This window comes from Nerophis lumbriciformis, linkage group LG06 (genome assembly GCF_033978685.3).
Source record: "Nerophis lumbriciformis linkage group LG06, RoL_Nlum_v2.1, whole genome shotgun sequence".
In the NCBI taxonomy this organism is placed as follows: Eukaryota; Metazoa; Chordata; class Actinopteri; order Syngnathiformes; family Syngnathidae; genus Nerophis; species Nerophis lumbriciformis.
This window is the reverse complement of record NC_084553.2, coordinates 46,759,639-46,783,732: the sequence shown is the minus strand read 5'-3', so window position 1 is coordinate 46,783,732 and position 24,094 is coordinate 46,759,639. Positions and strand designations below refer to the sequence as shown.

At 38.4% G+C, this 24,094-nt stretch overlaps 1 protein-coding gene across 3 annotated transcripts in view; it reads left to right on the top strand.

The window, feature by feature from the left end:
* The window catches only part of igdcc4 (immunoglobulin superfamily, DCC subclass, member 4), a 240,283-nt gene that overhangs the window by 157,697 nt on the left and 58,492 nt on the right, over nucleotides 1-24,094 (top strand). For 2 of the 3 annotated variants that reach the window (XM_061964464.2, XM_061964462.2), the window contains 7 exons: nucleotides 2,016-2,426; nucleotides 2,834-2,998; nucleotides 7,010-7,147; nucleotides 10,455-10,637; nucleotides 14,043-14,255; nucleotides 21,688-21,786; nucleotides 21,856-22,042. In XM_061964464.2, coding sequence (XP_061820448.2) covers nucleotides 2,016-2,426; nucleotides 2,834-2,998; nucleotides 7,010-7,147; nucleotides 10,455-10,637; nucleotides 14,043-14,255; nucleotides 21,688-21,786; nucleotides 21,856-22,042 — 1,396 coding nt within the window. The remainder of the gene's footprint in view (nucleotides 1-2,015; nucleotides 2,427-2,833; nucleotides 2,999-7,009; nucleotides 7,148-10,454; nucleotides 10,638-14,042; nucleotides 14,256-21,687; nucleotides 21,787-21,855; nucleotides 22,043-24,094) is intronic. The other variant, XM_061964463.2, reaches the window with a different exon arrangement.

Below are 24,094 nucleotides of genomic sequence, written 5' to 3'. Positions count from 1 at the left end.
ATACATACTGGAAAGAAATATTGAAATAAACTACATTACCGTATTTTTCGGTCTATAAGTCGCAGTTCTTTTCATAGTTTGGCCGGGGGTGTGACTTATACTCAGGAGCGACTTATGTGTGAAATTATTAACACAGTACCGTAAAATATCAAATAATATTATTTAGCTCATACACGTAAGAGACTAGACCAGGGGTCGGCAACCCGCGGCTCTAGGGCCGCATGCGGCTCTTTAGCGCCGCCCGAGTGGCTCTCTGGAGCTTTTTCAGAAATGTATGAAAAATGGAAAAAGATGAGGGGAAAACAATCAATTTTTTGTTTTAATATGGTTTCTGTAGGAGGACAAACATGACACAAACCTCCCTAATTGTTATAAAGCACACTGTTTATAATAAACATGCTTCACTGATTCGAGTATTTGGCGAGCGCCGTTTTGTCCTACTAATTTTGGCGGTCCTTGAACTCACCGTAGTTTGTTTACATGTATAACTTTCTAGGACGTGTTTTATGCCACTTCTTTTTCTGTCTCATTTTGTCCACCAAACTTTTAAGGTTGTGCATGAAAGGTGAGTTTTGTTGATGTTATTGACTTGTTGGAGTGCTAATCAGACATATTTGGTCACTGCATGACTGCAAGCTAATCGATGCTAACATGCTATTTAGGCTAGCTATATGTACATATTGCATCATAATGCCTCATTTAGCTATATTTGAGGTCATTTAGTTTCCTTTAAGTCCTCTTAATTCAATTTATATCTCATGACACACTATCTGTATGTAATATGGCTTTTAATTTTTTGCGGCTCCAGACAGATTTTTTTTTGTATTTTTGGTCCAATATGGCTCTTTCAACATTTTGGGTTGCCGACCCCTGGACTAGACGTATAAGATTTCATGGGATTTAGTTATTAGGAGTGACAGATTGTTTGGTAAACGTATAGCATGTTATAGTTATTTGAATGACTCTTACCATAATATGTTACGTTAACATACCAGGCACGTTCTCAGTTGGTCGTTTATGCGTCATATAACGTACACTTATTCAGTCTGTTGTTCACTATTCTTTATTTATTTTAAATTGCCTTTCAAATGTCTATTCTTGGTGTTGGGTTTTATCAAACAAATTTCCCCCAAAAATGCGACTTATACTCCAGTGGGACTTATATATGTTTTTTTCCTTCTTTATTATGCATTTTCGGCCGGTGCGACTTATACTCCGAAAGATACGGTACTCTCATTTATTTTTTTCATAATAATATTAAAATAGTCGTCATGTTGGTCAACATAATCTCCTTGGTCTCGCAAAGTAGTTGCTGCCTGTTGCTAGGCAGATTTTGTGGGGTTGTTGTTGTTTATTGAGTATGTAATTGTCAGTTCCATATATGTAGTACACAATATACATACATATCTCCAGTGAACAGTTGTGTGCTCAATGGCAATATTATTCTTTCACAAAAAGAAAAGAAAATTAAATTAAATTAAACATATCTCAAAAGGGTAATGGGAAGAAGTATAAACTTTTTGAATCATCCCCTTTTTTACATAGTTACTTTAACTAATATCCAGTTTCCTCTGAACCACATTTTATCACATTCATCGGGTTCCACAAAACTCAATCAAGCTTTGTTTGATTGCAGTCACATCCCCAGGGTTTTCAAAGGGTGAATAATGTAACGTGCTGGTGTTTGTCAGGACCCCGAGATGCAGAGACGTCAGGCAAGTGCAAAAGAAAAAAAATGATTAGGGAAAACGCAGGTAACACAAAAAATAAAGATGTGATCCAGCATAAGAAGCCAGCGCTCAGACCATAGGAATGGAGGCAAACAGGAAATAATACAAAACACAATAAATTAATATGAGATCATGACAAGTAGCAGTAGAAACATTAAGGATATGTGGAACAAATACGGAAAAAAATGCTATTTTGTATTAAATATAAAATACATGTTGAAAAGAGTGATTGTTAAGCTGATTCCATGAGATTATTTTCCCACTTTTTTTTTTTTAATCCACCAGCCCCTCCGGTCATTCTCCAACCCCCGGAGACGGTGTCCCTCTCCCGGGGAAACACCGCCCGGTTCATGTGCAACAGCTCCGGCGAGCCCGCTCCGCTGCTCCACTGGCTGAAGGACGGCCAGCCCATCCGGTCATTCCGACGAGTCAAGACCCAAAACCCCGGAGTCCTGCTCATCAACCAGCTGGCCCTGGAGGACGGGGGCTACTACCAGTGCATTGCCGACAATGGCCTGGGGACCGCATGCGCCACCGCCAAGCTCACGGTCATTGTGAGAGAGGGTCTCCCCAGCCCTCCTCAGCACCTCTCCGTCACCCCGTACTCCAGTACCACTGCCCTGCTCGCGTGGGAGAAACCGGAGTACAACGCGGACCAAATCATTGGGTACTCTGTGCACTGCCAGCGTGCTGCAGGTGTGTGTATATACTTTATATACACTCCATTTCCTTATCAACTACAGAGAGTAAAAGGCATTGATTGGTGCCTAATTCTCTGGTAGAGCACACAACACTTTGTGGTTAAATTCCAACATAAGCTTCAGCTTTACAGATGCCATGTTTACTTGTCTGGCTGTGTGTGTTATGGTCAAGACATCGCCCATAACAACTGTATACCGTATTTTTCGGAGTATAAGTCGCACCGGAGTATAAGTCGCACCTGCCGAAAATGCATAACAAAGAAGGAAAAAAAACATATATAAATCGCACTGGAGCCCGGCCAAACTATGAAAAAAACTGCGACTTATAGTCCGAAAAATACGGTAATATACAAATATTTGTATATTATACAAATATTAATATACCATGTATGTCCTTTTCAGGTTCTGATAACGTGGAGTACCAGTTTGCGATGAACAATGACACCACAGAGTACCATGTCAAAGATCTTCTCCCCCACACTGCCTATACCTTTTTTGTGGTGGCCTACTCACCCATGGGAGCCAGTCGCCCGTCCCTGCCAATCACGGTCAACATGCTTGAGGACGGTAAGCGTGATTATTTTTCAAATGTTCACAAAGCTTGTATATGTACAGTACAGGCCAAACGTTTGGACACACCTTCTCCTCATTCAATGCGTTTTCTTTATTTTCATGACTATTTACATTGTAGTATGTCACTGAAAGCATTAAAACTATGAATGAACACATGTGGAGTTAGTACTTAACAAAAAAAAAGTGAAATAACTGAAAACGTGTTTTATATTCTAGTTTCTTCAAAATAATCACCCTTTGCTCTGATTACTGCATTGCACACTCTTGGCATTCTCTCGATGAGCTTCAAGCACACCTGTGAAATGTAAGCCATTTCAGGTGACTACCTCTTGAAGCTCACCGAGAGAATGCCAAGAGTGTGCGAAAAAGTGATCAGAGCAAAGGGCGGCTATTTTGAAGAAAATAAAATATAACCATTTTTTTCAGTTGTTTCACATTTGTTGTTAAGTACATAACTCCACATGGGTTCATTCATAGTTGTGATGCCTTCAGTGACAATAGAAGGTGTGTTCAAACTTTTGGCTTGTACTGTACATTTTAGGGATGTCTTGGTACAACGTTTTCGATGCCGCTATTTGAGCCTTGAGTATTGGCTGATACCGATATTGATCCGATACGATATCAACACGAATCATCGTAAATATGTTTATTATTTTGTGACATGGAATATTAGAAAAGGCTTGATCAAGTGAAATTACAAAGAGAACAATTGTAGGTATTTAAAACGCTAACTAACCTTATGCAGGCATGTGGGATGTCCGCGTAAACGCAGAAATCTGTGTTTTTAAACATTAATTTTTTGCGTCAAAATATCACTTCTGCTTTTTTTTACTTTAATATAAAAAAATATATAAACCTTCGCCTTAGACGCAGGTACTCTTTGTTCTTCTTGCCTTCATGAGTTGCAGGATGGGGAGACGATTGGGATAACATACGAGCTAGTGTGTTGTTGCCGACGTTGGCTCTCCGAGCCACAACGTCCACGACTGTCTACTTTGCTGCTAATCATATTTGGATGATTACATTCAGAACACTATTAGTTCCGAACCAGTTGTAGTGTTTATTAGTAGTCAGTGAGAAGTTATGTTTTTGACGTGACGGATGTAAACAGAGGTCACAACATCGGAAGTATATTACTTGAGGGGGCGAGGCTACAGGATACAGTTGCCAAATGGGAGAAGTTTTCTGAGTTCTTTGCATGCAAGTTATAGAATTTTACACTTTCAGTGATAATAGTGTTAGTAAACGATCTACTAAAATAACTCAAAATGATGTGGCACATTCCATTGTGCATTCCAAAAAGACGAAAGAGGTTGGGAGCGGAAGTGAAATAATAGTGTAGAAATTCAGCCAATTGTAGGAAATGTTGTCTTAATTTTAAAAGATTTCTTACAAGGTGTGGCAGCACTTTGTGCCGGTAGACATTTTCCTCTTTTTTTGTCAGTTCAATCAGCTGAACAAACTCAATAACTCCACAGTGACCTTTTTGGTGAATTGACAAAAGTAAAACATTATAAAAAGAATGCCGTTGTAAGTTATTAATACCAACACAGACACTTGTAAACGTGTTAGCATATTCGTTAATGCTAATGACGCTAGCTTGATTACATTACGATAGCGCGTACAAGTATGCATGGAAACACTCCTTCAGACATCACACACGGGACGGTTTAGAATTGTTTTAGTTATATTGTAAAACTTACAAACGTTGATTGGAATGATGAAAAATCATTTTTTTCGAGCAGAAAGGCTATATATGAATAGTAGACACAACGCGATATACTTCCGGTTCAAGGCACGAAACAGGAAGTAGCGAGCAAACTTGTCCAAAAGATGGCATCATAGCACAAACTAAGGTGCACAAACAATAACAAATATTTTCAGTGTCTCTGTCGGTGTTGAACGTTATTTGTTGTATACAAAACATTATGGCATTTTGCGGGGAAAAAAAAAAATCCATAAATTAGCCGCACTGTTTTGTAAGCGGCTGAGTTAAAAGCGGAAGAAAAAAGTAGCTGCTTATATTCCGAAAAATACGATAATTCATTGTATACAATATGGCAATTTGAAAACATTTTAAAACACCTGCAGAGGTAGATACCTATACAATAATAGGATTGTAGTTTATAATGTACTTTGATTTAACTCGGTTAAATTGATTAACTATGTACCTGTGTGTCCTCATGTGTCCTCCAGTACCCAGTGCGCCACCTCAGCTGTCAATAGCCAGCACAATGGTCGTGTATAAGAAGAATATTATCTACTAGTAAAATACATTTCAATATTGATAACTGTGGAAGTTGCCTCCTAGCAGTTCCACTGCAAATACGGCACCGAAGCCAAGCGTGCAGTTTTTAACAAAGTTTTTAATGCACATAGATTTTATCAAAGTCTTTCTGCCCCAGAACATGACTTTTCAGTCACGTCCGTATCCTCTCTCCCCCCCTGCTCCCGGCCGCTCACTGTTAAAGACAACAGATGATTAGATTAACACGTACCACCTGGGAAATCTAATCCCCTGTCAGCTGTGTCTCGCCGTCAGCACATGGTTTAGTAAGTATGAATTGTTTTAGTTATATTGTAAAACTTACAAACGTTGATTGGAATGATGAAAAATATTTTTCTTTTAAGCAGAAAGGCTATATACGAATAGTAGACACAACGCGGTATACTTCCGGTTCAAGGCACGAAACAGGAAGTAGCGAGCAAACTTGTCCAAAAGATGGCATCATAGCACAAACTAAGGTGCACAAACAATAACAAATATTTTCAGTGTCTCTGTCGGTGTTGAACGCTATTTGTTGTATACAAAACATTATGGCATTTTGCGGGGAAAAAAAACAATCCATAAATTAGCCGCACTGTTTTGTAAGCGGCTGAGTTAAAAGCGGAGGAAAAAAGTAGCTGCTTGTATTCCGAAAAATACGATAATTCATTGTATACAATATGGCAATTTGAAAACATTTTAAAACACCTACATTTTAAAACACCTATACAATAATAGGATTGTAGTTTATAATGTACTTTATTTCGAAGCCTTTTATTTAACTCGGTTAAATTGATTAACTATGTACCTGTGTGTCCTCATGTGTCCTCCAGTACCCAGTGCGCCACCTCAGCTGTCAATAGCCAGCACAATGGTCGTGTATAAGAAGAATATTCTCTACTAGTAAAATATATTTCAATATTGATAACTGTGGAAGTTGCCTCCTAGCAGTTCCACTGCAAATACGGCACCGAAGCCAAGCGTGCAGTTTTTAACAAAGTTTTTAATGCACATAGATTTTATCAAAGTCTTTCTGCCCCAGAACATGACTTTTCAGTCACGTCCGTATCCTCTCTCCCCCCCCTGCTCCCGGCCGCTCACTGTTAAAGACAACAGATGATTAGATTAACACGTACCACCTGGGAAATCTAATCCCCTGTCAGCTGTGTCTCGCCGTCAGCACATGGTTTAGTAAGTATGAATTGTTTTAGTTATATTGTAAAACTTACAAACGTTGATTGGAATGATGAAAAATATTTTTCTTTTTAGCAGAAAGGCTATATACGAATAGTAGACACAACGCGGTATACTTCCGGTTCAAGGCACGAAACAGGAAGTAGCGAGCAAACTTGTCCAAAAGATGGCATCATAGCACAAACTAAGGTGCACAAACAATAACAAATATTTTCAGTGTCTCTGTCGGTGTTTAACGCTATTTGTTGTATACAAAACATTATGGCATTTTGCGGGGAAAAAAAAAAATCCATAAATTAGCCGCACTGTTTTGTAAGTGGCTGAGTTAAAAGCGGAGGAAAAAAGTAGCTGCTTATATTCCGAAAAATACGATAATTCATTGTATACAATATGGCAATTTGAAAACATTTTAAAATGCCTGCAGAGGTAGATACCTATTAATTAATAGTGGATTGTAGTTTATAATGCACTTTATTTCGAAGCCTTTGATTTAACTCGGTTAAATTGACTAACTATGTACCTGTGTGTCCTCATGTGTCCTCCAGTACCCAGTGCGCCACCTCAGCTGTCAATAGCCAGCACATCCCCGACAGACATCAGGCTGATGTGGCATCCGCTGTCCTCACAGCACAGTCGGGGGGCTGTTACCCGCTATCGCATTGAGTACAGCTCTCAGGATAAAGGTGAGTCCAATCAAGCATTGAATCAGAATAAAAAACATGCATTAACAAAATAAAGTTTATAAATGTGCCTGTCCACTAAGCAATAACGCTAATAAATTAAATATGTGACTCAAAAAGACTTGCAATGGTCATATATAAGAAGAATATTCTCTACTAGTAAAATACGGGTATTGATAACTGTGGAAGTTGCCTCCTAGCAGTTCCACTGCAAATACGGCACAGAAGCCAAGCGTGCAGTTTTTAACCAAGTTTTTAATGCACATAGATTTTATCAAAGTCTTTCTCCCCCAGAACGTGACTTTTCAGTCACGTCCGTATCCTCTCTCCCCCCCTGCTCCCGGCCGCTCACTGTTAAAGACAACAGATGATTAGATTAACACGTACCACCTGGGAAATCTAATCACCTGTCAGCTGTGTCTCGCCGTCAGCACATGCCCTGCCCCCATCCGATGGTGCTCGTCCTCAGCACCATAGACAGAGGCCTTTGCTCCTGCAGACGCGCTGGCCACACCTCCCTCCACAATCATTTTCTGGAAATTGTACTACTTCAGAATCCTTCCGTACTATAGAGCGCACCAGGAACTAAGACGCACCCACTAAAATTTAGAAGAAACATTTTTTTCCATTTATTATCCGCACCAGACTATAAGCTGCAGATGTACACATTGCAAAATTAGTTATTTACACAGTAACCTTTTGAAAGTGTTTAATCACATACCTTAAATGTTTCCAAACGGTGCCTGTAACATGGCAGTAAAACGGCTGATCAAACAAAACAGAAGTCATTGTCATGGACCCACTAGCTGCAGAAGTTAGCTCTCCAATCAGCTGATCAGACTCAATAACTCCACGGTGACGTTTTGGTGAGTTTACTGAGCAATTTGTGAAACTTGTCGTACCAAAAGTCATAATGATTGTTTTTGTCCAAAACACTGCAGTCTATCAATGTTCTGGCCTCTCATGTCAAAATGGCCCCCACTGTTGAATGTTTTTGGACTCGTCTTAAAAGCCACTTTTATTATCTGGCTTTTAAATAAATTTTAGCTAATTTTGTTCCTTTGAATCTAGAAAGCATGGTTTTTAGATACTTTGCCGCATCTTAGAAGTATGCAAACTCATCCTATGTCAGCATGCTAATGTTCGCATGCTAACATTTTGTGCTAGCATTTTAGCTAATTTTGTATGCTTAAATCTACAAATCATGGATTTTGATAATTGGCACCATCTTTAAAGTATGTTACTTTTCCTTTGTAAGCATGCTAATGTTCATATGCTAACATTTTATGCTAGCAGTTTAGCAATTTTTTATGTTAACACCTAAAAGTCAAGGATTTTGATACTTGGCACCATCTTTGAAGTATGTTAACTTCTATGTAAGCATGCTTATGTTCATATGCTAACATTAGCATGTTAACGTTTTATGCTAGCATTTTAGCTAATTTTGTTCATTTAAACCCCAAAATCATGCTTTTTAATATTTGTCACCATCTAAGAAGTACGTCACTCATCCTATGTTAGCATTTTAACGTTAGCATACTAACACTTTATGCCGGCATTTTAACTAATTTTGTTTGTTTAACCATAAAAATCATGGATGTTTATACTTGGCACCATCATTGAAGTATGTCAACTTCTATGTAAGCATGCTTATGTTTGTATTTATGCTAACGTTTTATGCCAACATTTTAGCTAATTTTGTATGTTTAAATCTAAAAATCATGGATTTTGATAATTGGCACCATTTTTTAAATATGTTAACTTCTCCTTTCTAAGCATGCTAATGTTAATATGCTAACATTAGCATGCTAACATTTTATTCTAGCAATTTAGCAAATGTTGTATGTTAACACCTAAAAGTCATGGATTTTGATACCTGGCACCATCTTTGAAGTATGTTAACTTCTATGTAAGCATGCTTACGTTCGTATGCTAATATTAGAATGCTAACGTTATATGCTAGCATTTTAGCTAATTTTGTTCGTTTAAACCCGAAAATCATGCTTTTTAATATTTGTTACCATCTTAGAAGTATGTGACTCATCCTATGTTAGCATGTTAACGTTAGCATGCTAATACTTTATGCCGGCATTTTAGCTAATTTTGTTTATTTAACCATAAAAAATTTGCGTCATCATAGAAGTATGGTAACTTCCTTTGCATTAGCATGCTATCGTTTAATGCTAGCATTTTAGCTAACTTTGTATGTTGAAATCTAAAAATCATGGATGTTGATACTTGGCACCATCTTTGAAGTATGTTAACTTCTATGTAAGCATGCTTACGTTCGTATGTATGCTAAAGTTATATGCTAGCATTTTAGCTAATTTTGTATGTTTAAATCTAAAAATCATGGATTTTGAAAATTGGCACCATTTTTAAAGTATGTTAACTTCTTCTTTCTAAGCATGCTAATGTTAAGATGCTAAAATTAGCATGCTAACATTTTATTGTAGCATTTTAGCTAATTTTCTATGTTTAAATCTAAAAATCATGGATTTTGATACTTGGCACCATCTTTAAAGTAGGTTAACTTCTCCTTCATAAGCATGCTAATGTTCGTATGCTAACATTAGCATTCTAACTTTTTATGCTAGCAATTTAGCACATTGTGTATGTTAACACCTAAAAGTCACGGATTTTGATACTTGGCACCATCTTTGAAGTATGTTAACTTCTATGTAACCATGTTTACGTTTGTATGTATGCTAATGTTTTATGCTAGCAATTTAGCACATTTTCTATGTTAACACCTAAAAGTCATGGATTTTGATACTTGGCACCATCTTTGAAGTACGTTAACTTTTATGTAACCATGCTCACGTTCGTATGCATGCTAATGTTTTTATTTTGTTTGTTTGAACCCAAAAAATATTATTTTTAATGTCTGTTACCATCTTAGAAGTATGTGACTCATCCTGTGTTAGCATGCTAATACTTTATGCTAGCATTTTAGCTAATTTTGTTTGTTTAACCATAAAAATCATGTTTTTTTCATCATAGAAGTATGGTAACTTCTTTTGCATTAGCATGCTATTGTTTAATGCTAGCATTTTTGCTAATTTCCTTCATACAAACCAACAAATCATGGATTTTGACACTTGGCGCCATCTTGTAAGTATGCTATTGGTTGCTATTATTGTATCTATTGTGTTTTTTTAATGTATTATTATTTTAATTGAATTACTGGAAACAGTTTAATACTATAGTGCTTCATAATTAAAGTGGATTTAGATTTAGATAGTTCTCAGGTCAATTTAATCAAAACTAAACCAGTTACAGCGAGTTTGTCCATTTTATTTTCCCACAGCAGACACTGTCTTTTCAGTGGAGGTTCCCGGTAACGAGACCCAGTTCACACTCAGAGAGTTGCAGCCCAACCAGGCGTACAGATTGAGGATAGCAGCTGGAACAGGTGTCGGCTTTGGCGTCCCATCCGAGTGGGCTCAGCACCAAACACTGGCCCACTACAACCACACCAACCACCGCATGGGTACATATTCCCACACTTCCAGACTGCCTGAAGAGGATTTATGTGTCTTTTATATAAGTAAGACGTGTTCCAGAATAGACCCCGATGGTGTCTTCCTACGCACATGCACAGGTTAGAGGACTTTTGAAATGCAACCAATTCACTGGGAAGACTCCATCCAAGCACTTATACGCATTAGTGCTGCGCTGGGAACAATGCATGCTGAACAATGTCTCCGTCAGGCCGCAGAATGTAGATTGCAAGTATTCAACATGCAAGGAGCCAGCCTGGCAGTTTGGCAGCTACTCAAACAAGATAAAATGTATGTGACACATTTTAATATGGGAAAAAAAATCTTTATTAATTTCCTAGCGGGTGGGCATAATGAATGTGGCGGTTTAATAACATGCATTAAGAGGTGTCAGTCAAAAGAGATGGCTGGCCGCCCTATTAACATACATGTCCAATATTATGTTGACTGCTTGGGACCTTCAATGAAATTAACAGCATTTCAATGTTATACCCTATATTGTGCCGATATATATTGCACTTGATCATGATCATAACTGGGGTTGGGCCGATAAAAAGGATATCCATATACAGTCGTGGTCAAAAGTTTACATACACTTGTAAAGAACATAATGTCATGGCTGTCTTTTTCTACAACTCTTATTTTTTTGTGATAGAGTGATAGGAGGACATACTTGTTGGTCACAAAAAACATAAATGAAGTTTGGTTCTTTGATGAATTTATTATGGGTCTTCTGAAAATGTGAGCAAATCTGCTGGGTCAAAAGTATACATACAGCAATGTTAATATTTGGTTACATGTCCCTTGGCAAGTTTCACTGCAATAAGGCGCTTTTGGTAGCCATCCACAAGCTTCTGGTTGAATTTTTGACCACTCCTCTTGACAAAATTGGTGCAGTTCAGCTAAATTTGTTGGTTTTCTGACATCAATCAATCAATCAATGTTTATTTATATAGCCCTAAATCACAAGTGTCTCAAAGGGCTGCACAAGCCACAACGACATCCTCGGTATAGCCCACATAAGGGCAAGGAAAAACTGACCCCAGTGGGACGTCGATGTGAATGTGAATGTGAATGTGAATGACTATGAGAAACCTTGGAGAGGACCGCATATGTGGGTAACCCCCCCTCCCTCTAGGGAGACCGAATGCAATGGATGACATGGACTTGTTCCTTCAGCATTGTCCACACGTTTAAGTCAGGACTTTGGGAAGGCCATTCTAAAACCTTAATTTTAGCCTGATTTAGCCATTCCTTTACTACTTTTGATGTGTGTTTGGGGTCAGTGTGCTATTGGAACACACAACTGCGCCCAAGACCCAACCTCTGGGCTGATGATTTTAGGTTGTCCTGAAGAATTTGGAGGTAATCCTCCTTTTCCATTCTCCCATTTACTCTCTGTAAAGCACCAGTTCCATTGGCAGCAAAACAGGCCGAGAGCATAATGCTACCACCACCATGCTTGACGGTAGGAATGGTGTTCCTGGGATTAAAGGCCTCACCTTTTCTCCTGCAAACATATTGCTGAGTAATGTGGCCAAACAGCAACACTTTTGTTTCATCTGACCACAGAAATTTCCTCCAGAAGGTCTTATCTTTGTCCATGTGATGTCAAACCCATAATAAATTCATAAAATAACCAAACTTCATAGATGTTTTTTGTGACCAACAAGTATGTGCTCCAATCACACTATCACAAAAAAAATAGGAGTTGTAGAAATTATTGGAAACTCAAGACAGCCATGACATTTGTTCTTTACAAGTGTATGTACATTTTTGACCACGACTGTATATCATGATAGACATGTAATCGGTATCAATAAAAAATGTGTTCGATAAAACGTTGGAGATATTTTATATCATGGTCGGTTGAAAGAATACAGGCACTTGCGGTCTTAGCAAAACAGGAAGCAATGGGAGGTCCATGCTCAAGAGCCAATCACATAACAGTATCAAGTGTGAAGCGCCAACTTGCTGTCTCGTTGTTGATTCTCTGCATGGAGTGAGAAGAGAAAGTACAAATGAGTGCTGCAGAGAGCGAAGAAATTGTCGATAAAACAGGAAAAGTCACCTTGACAGTCTGGCAATTAAAAAAAAAAATTCAAACAGACCGTAGCCCTTCGCCGCGCTCATCTTTTCTTTTAAACCCTCATCTGTCTCTATTCGGATGTACAGAAACAACAGGTAGGAACATAAGTGCAGAACTGTACAAATAAACTAAATACAATACAACAAATGTGCTACTTTAAAATAATAATTTGGTCCTATGATATTTAAATAATGACTGCATAACATAAGAATAACAGACCAATTTAAATGTTGAAATGAAATGAGTTTATTTCGGTCATATGATCAACCATTTTGTGTGATCAATTTAACAGCACAGATTAGACATATTAACAATCATACACACACACACACAAAAAGAAAAAGAATGACCGAAAAAGGAATAGGCCGAAGCCAAGGCTTATATTTGCCTATCCGATACATTCACTGAAAATTAGTTTGCCTGGAACATCAACGTTCAAAAAAATCAATGGGATGAAAGTAATCATTGCTATATTTTATAATGTTCCATTATTTCACCTTTCAAGGCTTTCTTAGACCTTAACAAAGAACTACATGTCTTCAACTCATCACTGAGCTTGTTCCACCTTTTAACTCCTAAAACTGAAATACATTTGTATTTTATATTCGTTCTTACTTTACATATTTCAAAAATCAATATCCCCCGTAAATTATAGTTTTCTCCTCTTAATTTAAATAACCTAAGAATACAAGCTGGAAAGCTGTTGCTCTTTACTCGAAACACAATTTCCATTGTTTTTAAAAACACAATATCTGAACATTTTAACACATTAGAACTTATAAATAATGGATTGGAAGGTTCATAGTAGCACGCTTTGTGTATTATTCTAATTACCCTTTTTTGAAGTTTTATTATTGGGTCTATGTTGGACAGACCATGTAACTTTCTGGCAAAAAAATTACAAATATTCTCTGGTTTCTCTATTTTTACATTTTTACACATTGCGCTATTTTGTTACACTTCATTAAGCATTTGTTATTGCCTCTTCATTTTATGAGGTTATTTTGGAGTGCTCAAAAGCCTTTTTAGAATTTTGTTTACATTGTTTGTGTGTTTTCAATGGTTGTGTTCACATTTCCTTCCTTACTGTCTTGATAGGTGTGGGGATTATAATCATAATAATGTTACATTTGAAAAAAAAAAACCAAGAAAACATTTAATTTATTTCTCTCCTTGTCCATATTTTCCATAGGTCATAAAAAATATCAATAATTATCGGTATCGACCAATATTAAAAAAACGTATATCGTGATACAGTTTTCAGCCATATCGCCCAGCCCTAATCATAACGTTTTTTCCCCCTCAGTGATCTTTGCGCCCACTGAGCTGAAGGTCAGAGCCAGAGTGAACACGCTCAATGTCACGTGGCATCCCTCGCCAAATCACACGGCCATCTCTGGCTACAAGCTGTCCTGCCGAGAGGTGGATGCTGAGCCGTCAGCCAACGCAAGGAAGGCAACACAGACTCACATTGTCAGGCTTCGGAAGAAGGCCAGGTATCATCTCCTCACTGGGCTGGGTGAGTTCTTTCTTTTATTTGCACGTGCGTCAGCACAAAGGAAAATCATTACATCTGTGTCAAAACCTTAAATGCTCATGCATACAGTGGGTAAGGGATTTATATGGCCCCATTCCTGGGTGGATCTCACGTGAGAGGAAGAGGGGTCGGGGGGTAATCACTTTGCAATGCACTCTTCTGAAAATGATTAAATTCGGCACTATACATATCAAATGACGCTGTGGTCAAAGATGGAATTGCAACAAAACACATTTTAGGATATTAAACAATATACTGCCATCTGGCGGCTAAAATGGATAGTGCAACCTTGCAATTCGTCACGTTTCATGTGTCAGGTAAACCGTGACAAATGGGACCATATGAATCCCCTTCCTACTGTAGATACTGTATGTTATATTCTGTGGACCACTGTCATATTGCACAACTTGCTGTCCGTTCACATACACTGTCCATATAAACTGTTTGGAGTGACCCCAGGGTGCAAGGACAAAGCTGTTTGTAGGATTCATGAACTGTTCAATAATAAATAATTAGTTCACACAAAGCAGTGAGATACAAAAAAAATTAACAAATGAAGCAGTGCAAATTGTTAACTAAGTAAGACACAGAGTAAAAATAGCAGGAAGCAGACAAAACGGAAGAACTTGTGTCTAGGGAGCGACACCAAATAGCGCTAAATGAAGTGCAAACTGCACAGAGTAGCAAACATAATGTGTGTAACACAATAGAAAAAAACAATCTGGTGTTTAGTTGCATCAAGTAGTATACAGTGAACAACCAAAACAGGAAACAGTAATGTGACGTAACAAAGTAAAAGCACAAAACAGGAAATAATGTCAGAAACAGAATTAAACTTAGACTTAGACTTAGACAAACTTTAATGATCCACAAGGGAAATTGTTCCACACAGTAGCTCAGTTACAAAGGATGGAAAGTGTAAGGATGGAAAGGACAATGCAGGTATAAAACAGACTAAAAATGTAACCAAAAAGTCCATATTGTCATGTTGAAATTGATTGTACAAGCAAACTTCCTCATTGAAAATGCGTTGAAAATAAAAACTCACAATTCGATTGCGATTCTTGAGATGACGAGTCAAGTTAGAATGTATTCACAATTCGACATTATTCTTAATTTAAACCCATTCTTGCAATATATTATTTGGTATACAAATGAAAATGAAATCTTTGCAAAACAGTTAACAGGTTTCAAAAGCTCCTCTTGACTGCTGACCTATGGCTAATACGTTCATCGAATGAGCTGAAAACCGACATAAAAAATGTCGGTTTTTAAAAAGAGTATGGGGTATCGGACTGTCCGATTGTGGAGGTCCGCTCCCTGTATGATCAGTGTCAGAGCTTGGTCCGCATTGCCGGCAGTAAGTCGGACACGTTTCCAGTGAGGGTTGGACTCCGCCAAGGCTGCCCTTTGTCACCGATTCTGTTCATAACTTTTATGGACAGAATTTCTAGGCGCAGTCAAGGCGTTGAGGGGATCCGGTTTGGTGGCTGCAGGATTGGATCTCTGCTTTTTGCAGATGATGTGGTCCTGACGGCTTCATCTGGCCAGGATCTTCAGCTCTCACTGGATCGGTTTGCAGCCGAGTGTGAAGCGACTGGGATGAGAATCATCACCTCCAAGTCCGAGTCCATGGTTCTCGCCCGGAAAAGGGTGGAATACCATCTCCGGGTTGGGGAGGAGACCCTGCCCCAAGTGGAGGAGTTCAAGTACCTAGGAGTTTTTGTTCACGAGTGAGGGAAGAGTGGATCGTGAGATCGACAGGCGGATCGGTGCGGCATCTTCAGTAATGCGGACGCTGTATCGATCCGATGTGGTGAAGAAGGAGCTGAGCCGGAAGGCAAAGCTCTCAATTTATCGGTCGATCTGCGTTCCCATCCTCACCTATGGTCATGAGCTTTGGGTTATGACCGAAAGGACAAGATCACGGGTACAAGCGGTCGAAATGAGTTTCCTCCGCCGGGTGGCGGGGCTCTCCCTTAGAGATAGGGTGAGAAGCTCTGTCATCCGGGAGGAGCTCAAAGTAAAGCCGCTGCTCCTCCACATCGAGAGGAGCCAGATGAGGTGGTTCGGGCATCTGGTCAGGATGCCACCCGAACGCCTCCCTAGGGAGGTGTTTAGGGCACGTCCAACCGGTAGGAGGCCACGGGAAAGACCCAGGACACGTTGGGAAGACTATGTCTCCCGGCTGGCCTGGGAACGCCTCGGGATCCCCCGGGAGGAGCTGGACGAAGTGGCTGGGGAGAGGACAATCTGGGCTTCCCTGCTTAGGCTGCTGGCCCCGCGACCCGACCTCGGATAAGCGGAAGAAGATGGATGGATGGATGGATGGGTTTTTAAAAATGTATACTTAAAAAGTTAATGAATACAATTGTTATTATTATTATCAATCAATAATAATAATAATAACAACAGTGAATTGATTTTTTGGAGCTCCCCTAAAGAATACTGTTCCGCACAGGCATGAGGAGAGATGCACCCTGGCCATTCTTCAGGACTTTCCGGCTAAGAGTGTGTGTGTGTAGGCTGGACCAGAGTGTTGATTTATAGATGGGTAAAGCACATGTTACAACGACGTACTATTTTCTGCAACAGTGTTTTTTGGCAGGGATACCTTTTCTGGCTTCACGTCCATCCATCATCTCTGTCTCGTTTCGGGCCGCAGCTATCGATTGTTTTAGTAATTGAGTAATCTATCGATTAGTTTGTCTGATTAATCGAGTAATTGAATGAAACACACTTTATAGCCTTAACACATAACATACGCGTCATCATTAACAGAAGTGGTTGTCAGCAAATTCCCGGTGTAGATACCTATGTTTTACTGTAAAAGTAAGTGAGTGGTCAACATCCATCACCTTCATGTATTTTTTTCATGCGCTTTAAAATTGTATGTACACCTCTTGGGTTGTTTCCAATGAACACAGCAGTACTCATTATTAAGCATACCCAGCAGTATGCTCATTTCCGCTGAAACGGTTCATCCGGAAAGTACTCACAGCGCTTCACTTTTTCCACATTTTTGTTACGTTACAGCTTTATGCCAAAATGGAAGAAACTCATTTTTGTCCTCAACATTCTACACACAATACCCCATAATGACAACATGATTTATTTATTTATTTTTTAAATTTAATAAAAATAAAAAACTGAAAAATCACATGTACAGAGGTTTAAACCAGGGATGTCAAACGTACGGCCCGAAGGCCGGATCAGGCCCGCAAACCGGTTTTATCCGGCCCGTGCGATGAGTTTGGTAAGTATAAAAATTAACCTGAAATTTTTTAATGAAAGAAACAGCTGTTCTAAATGTGTCCACTGGATGTCGCAATAGCAATTCTTTGTATCTTTGTAGATGATGCTACATATGTACAAAATAAACCACATGATGTTCGTACAGCAGTTGAGGAAAATGATCAAACTACATAAATAACATCCTGTAATTTGATTTTGATATCATTTTTTTATCTTGATAGATTGAAAATGAACACCAAAGAGTTGACTGATTAACATTATCACATAATTTATCCAGAAAATATAAATAACAACAAATAAAGTTAGAATACTCTTAACCACAACATGTAAGTGTAAAAAAAAAACCTGAGCAACATTATGACTTGTAACATTTTCAGAATGTGATTGTTCTATTTTTAAACAAAGAAAACAATCTGAAGTTGTCTTTATTTTTAAGTTATTGTGCCATGATTTTACCAGTACGGCCCACTTGGGAGAAGATTTTTCTCCATGTGGCCCCCCCCATCTAAAATGAGTTTGACACCCCTGGTTTAAACTGAGTGATACTGGGACAAGGGGCCCTAGTCAGGAAGGTGACCAAGAACCCGATGGTCATTTTGTCCGTGCTACAGCATTCCTCTCTGGGGAGAGAAGAACATAATCTCTGCAGCAATCCACCATAAGACCGTTATGGTAAATTGGCTAGACCAGGGGTCGGCAACCCAAAATGTTGAAAGAGCCATATTGGACCAAAAATACAAAAACACATTTGCCTGGAGCCGCAAAAAATTAAAAGCCATATTACATACAGATAGTGTGTCATGAGATATACATCGAATTAAGAGGACTTAAAGGAAACTAAATGACCTCAAATGTAGCTACAAATGAGGCATAATGATGCAATATGTACATATCGCTAGCCTAAATAGCATGTTAGCATCGATTAGCTTGCAGTCATGCAGTGACCAAATATGTCTGATTAGCACTCCACACAAGTCAATAACATCAACAAAACTCACCTTTGTGCATTCATGCACAAAGTTAAAAGTTTGGTGGACAAAATGTGACAGAAAAAGGATAAAACACGTCCTAGGAAGTCGGCGAAAGTTATATATGTAAACGAACTAAGGTGAGTTCAAGGACCGCCAAAATTAGTAGGACAAAACGGCGCTCGCCAAATACTCGAATCAGTGAAGCATGTTTAATATAAACAGTGTGATGTATAACAATTAGGGAGGTTTGTGTCATGTTTTTCCTCCTACAGAAAACATACTAAAACAAAAAATATTTTTTTCCCCCCTCATCTTTTTCCATTTTTCATACATTTTTGAAAAAGCTCCAGAGAGCCACTAGGGCGGCGCTAAAGAGCCGCATGCGGCTCTAGAGCCGCGGGTTGCCGACCCCCGGGCTAGACGGAAGCCATTTCTGAGTAAATGTTTGCCAAAGTCTGTCTAAAAGACTCCCAGACCATGAGAAAAAAACATTTATGTCTGATGAGACAAAGATTGAACTCGTCATGTTTGGAGGAAACCAGGCATCGCTCATACCCTCACTACAGTGAAGCATGGTGGTGGCAGCATTATGCTGTGGGGATGTTTTTCAGCGGCAGGAACTGGTAGACTAGTGAGGATAGAGGGAAAGATGAATGCAGCAATGTACAGATACATCCTGGATGATAACCTGTTCCAGAGCGCTTTTTGAACTCAGACTGGAGCGACGACCCATCTTTCAGCACAACAACGACCCTAAGCACACTAACAAGATATCAAAGGAATGGTTTCAGGACACTTTGTAAACGTCCTTGAGGGGCCAACCGAGAGCACCAGACTTGAATCTGATTGAACATCTCTGGAGAGATCTAAAAATGGCTCCGCACAGACGCTTCTCATTTAATCTGATGGCGCTTGAGAGGGGCTGCAAAGACGAATGATAGGTGTGCCAAGTTTCTAGCATTGTATTCAAAAAGACTTGAGGCTGTAATTGCTGCCAAAGGTCCATCAACAAAGTATTCAGCAAAGGATGTGATTTCTTAGTTTTTTTTAAATGGAAACATTTCTAAAAAAACCAAAACGTTTGCACATTGTCATAACGGGGAATTGTGTGTATCATTTTGAGGACAAAATTGAAGTGATTCCATTTCGGCTGTAACACAACAAAAGGTGAAAAAAGTGAAGTGCTATAAGTACTTTCTGGATACACTGTCAAGTTCTCAGCAAATTCTCTTTGCTGCTGGGACCATGTGGTCTAAACGAGCTACAGTTTCCTATTCACTTTCTCATGCACTCCAAATCATTATTGAAGTTTAAAAAAACTTAATTTATGATGTATATGTTTGTTTTCACATGTTTTCCAATTATTGCTGACTTTCAATCAGGGGTGAAAGGACCAATTATTTCATTATTAATTCATTAACAATGAATGATATGAGGGGGCAATTTGTCCGGGGTTTACCCCGCCTTCCGCCCGAATGTAGCTGGGATAGGCTCCAACAACCCTCTGCGACGCTAAGAGGGACAAGCAGTAGAAAATGGATGGATGGATGGATAAAATGCAGTAATACATACAGCGGATGGTAGCATTAACTTTTGAAATTGAAATTAGGATAGAATTGATTGATTGATAACCACAATACCATAAACTCATGGATTGGTGATACTGCTATTTTCCTGAAAAAGAACATTTGTGACCGCTAGCTAGCCGCTGGCACCGCTAATCGCTAGCTAGCAACTGGCACTGCATATCGCAAGCTAGCAGTTGGCGCCACTAATCGGTAGCTAGCTGCTGGCTCAGCTAATAACCACAGTAGGTAGCAGCTGGTGCCGCTAATCGCTAGCTATCAGTTAACGCTGGCACTGTTACTCACTAGTTGGCAGGTAAAGCCGATTTTTGCTAACGCTCAAATAGGGCGGTAATTTCTCGCCAGTTTATTGTAAATGCTAACCTGACTGCAAGACATATTAACGTCTTTCCCCATGACAAATGTCATAACCTCATCTAAACGTTCATCAAACCATTACTGTCTGAGCAACTAAGCTTTTTAATTGTGCACATTTAATCTGCAGGCAGTAAATATGATTGTTTTTAATTAATCTTTTTTTTTTTAAATAACAAAGCAATACAAAACACCATACACAAAAAACACTATACATCAACAACACAGTCATTCACAACGGCAACAATGTGATCATAAAATGTAAAAATATCTTTAATAAGTTTTCAAAATGTGGTCATGAGAAAAAAATATTCAGTAGATGTCAAACTAACATTACTGTTCAGACAATAAATCAAGATATTAAAACACAACTAATCACAATCCAACCTCATTTTGCCTTCATCGTTAAGAAAAAACCTTAAATTAAAATGGAAGATGATGATCAGAATGTAATGCTCCAAATCCAATAAAATGGCTTATAAGAATAATTTATTGTTTCTTCTGTCAAGGAAAGTATATGTGTGATTATATATTTTTATTGTGTGTTGTTTGATTTAAATATTGATTGATTGATTGATTGATTGATTGATTGATTGAGAAGTTTATTGACATCTTAAAGAATTGAATCCATGTAATGCTTTAAAAAGGCAAATGGATGGCACAAAACGCCAAAAGGCTTGTTTCCATTGTGGTCCATTAAATATTCATCAGATTTGATACATTCAATAATAAAATATATATAACCTGTTACATGTATATAAAAAAAATACGTTAAAAAATGGATTCATTATGTACATATACACAGTATACATGTACGGTGATTTGAAAAACAATATATACAAAAAATGGGGGGGGGGGATATATACACTATGTACATGACTATGCACATGTTGACTCCAAGAGTGTGCAAAACAGAATGAGAAACTATATATACACTATAACCACATATAAACTTGCTTGATGCTTCAAAGAGTTGCTGGGGATCAATTTTGGTTCAGATCAGGTAGAGGTTGAGCTGAGCCATGATGTTATGGCAGTTTTAAAATAAAACTTGATTAAAAGATTCCAATGAGTGTGTAAGAACTTTTTGAGCACATTCAACAATAGCTTGATAATAATGATAACCATGATATGGAATTTTCATATCGTTGCACACTTCCTTTCAACTAACATGCTGTCCGCGTTTATGTTTATAATATTTCTTGTAGCAGCACATAATACAGTTTATTTTTAAATGTTGTCTTCCAGTCCCTGACCAGCAGTATGAAGTGAGCGTTTGGGCATTCAACAAGCAAACAGATGGATCAGCTGCGGTGTGGAAAGGAAGGACAGAAAAAGCTGATAAAGGTAAAAAAAATCCATCCACCACACAATGCATCCAAACATAAATGTTTTAAATGCATGTTTGCTTTCTAGCATCGTCACTGCCCATGCGGCCGCCCCCCTTACCCCCGAGCAGCATTCAGGCCACGGCCAACGCGTCCACGTCCATCCGTATCCGTTGGGAGAAACCTCGCTTCAGCACAGTGCGCATCATAAACTACACGGTGCGCTGCAGTCCGGCCGGGACCACCAACGCCTCCCTGGTCACCTACCACACCAGGTCAGCCTCTCTTTGTGCACCAGCCCTGTGACATATCTATTGTCTAATCGCATCGGGTCCAATGATTCATGGCAGCTGCTGCCACTCAGGGACAGGACAAGGATGAATTGAGTTCTAAAAGCCTTATAAGGTGTGCGCCATCATTTTTATGAAAGGATGAGATGATGGATGAGGCCGCAAGGTAAGAAACGTTTGGTTGTTGGGAGGATGGATCAGATTGCTACAGTAAATAAAAGCTGTCAGTGCTTGGGAGTTGTCTGACTCAAGAAGAACATTCAACTAAAGGGGAAATGACCATCATTTTATCAATTACTGTAACATCCGGACTATGGAGCACACCTAAATATAAGCCACACCAATTTCATTTTTAAATATTATTTTGATGCTTATGGTATTCTGTTCCGTGTGGCGGCTGTTTTCTTTTTCGATGGCAGGGTTGATATCTTTCCGCTTTGGGGCTGCATCATGTGCATTTGTTGTGTCCTCGCTTTGACGAGGGTCAGTCCATAACACACAAAGGGCCTGATCTACTAAGATGCAAATACCATGCGCTAAACATGTGCAACCTATAAAATTGTGTGTACTATTAGTGTGCTCTACTAAGACTGCGTGTACAATTCAAAAGTGGTGCAGAACGCCTTGTTTAAATGTGTACTATACAAATGGGGAATCACCACTGAGACACTCGCTCATTTACTGCACACTCATTTTATCATGTTTCTACCTGAGGCATATTGCTATGTTTTCAAACACTTTTTATGGGAATTTAAGACACTGTCAAAAGTGCATCTACATTGACACCAAGGTGCGCTCATGGTAGAAAGGCAGGCTGCATTTACTTTGCTCAAGATGCAAAAAAATACATACAAGTTGTAATTATATAGTTATCCATAATATTATATATTATCCCCTCAACTCCCCCCAAAATGGATTAACTCGCTGGAATAAAAAAGACAATATAACATACATCCATAAACGTGGACGCATGAGAAAAAGTGCAATATATTTATCTGTACAGTAATCTATTTATTTATTTATATATATTTATTTATTTTATATATATATATATATATTTATATATTATTTATATATATTTATTTATTTATTTATTTTATATATATATATATATATATATTTATATATTATTTATATATATTTATTTATTTATATATGCACCTTATTGCTTTTTTATCCTGCACTACCATGAGCTTATGTAACGAAATTTCGTTCTTATCTGTGCTGTAAAGTTCAAATTTTTTTTTTTTTTTTTTTTTTTTTTTTTTGTCCTGTCCAGCTTCTCAGGCAAATCATATAGTTGATGTAGATGCTCATGTCGGCTGTTCAGATTTACTTTACAAAAGAGAAGTGTAGGATACTTCTCTTGTTGCCTTATTTGTATTTGACTTTATTAAATGTATTTATATTATCATTTAGTGCAGCCGGGCCGGAGCAGGAGGGGATAGAAAGAGAAAAAAAAAGAAGACAGAGGGGGAAATTGTGGGGACAAGAGGGGGATTAGACAGAGAGACAAAAACAACAACAGCAAACAACAACAACAACAACAATAGAGCAACATCAGCAAATATGACATGTACAAATATGATGGTAAAAGTAATAGCAAATAAGCAGTTAGCGAAAAATAAAAAATAATACAGAAATGACAATGAGCATTATTACACTACAAATGGATCAATACAAATACCAATAGAAATAGCGCTATTGATAATGAACAATACCAATAATTTACCTTTATTATCAACAATACAGTTGTTTAAATGCAACAATACATATACGTAATGAAAACTTGAGATACGAAAGAATGCAGAAAAATGGAGGGGGAGAAAGAGAAGCAACCTACATTAACCTTGTAGATTGTTATAGTCACCATAGGTTAAGCTTTGTCAGTGTGCCATGTGTTACACCCAGTTTACCCTAGGGCAACAACGTTAATATATGTTTGATGAAACGTGATTATGTGCATGAGTGTAAGTATGCATATGTACTTGTATATGTACAGAATGTGTATATGTGTTTGTACAATGAATGTATATG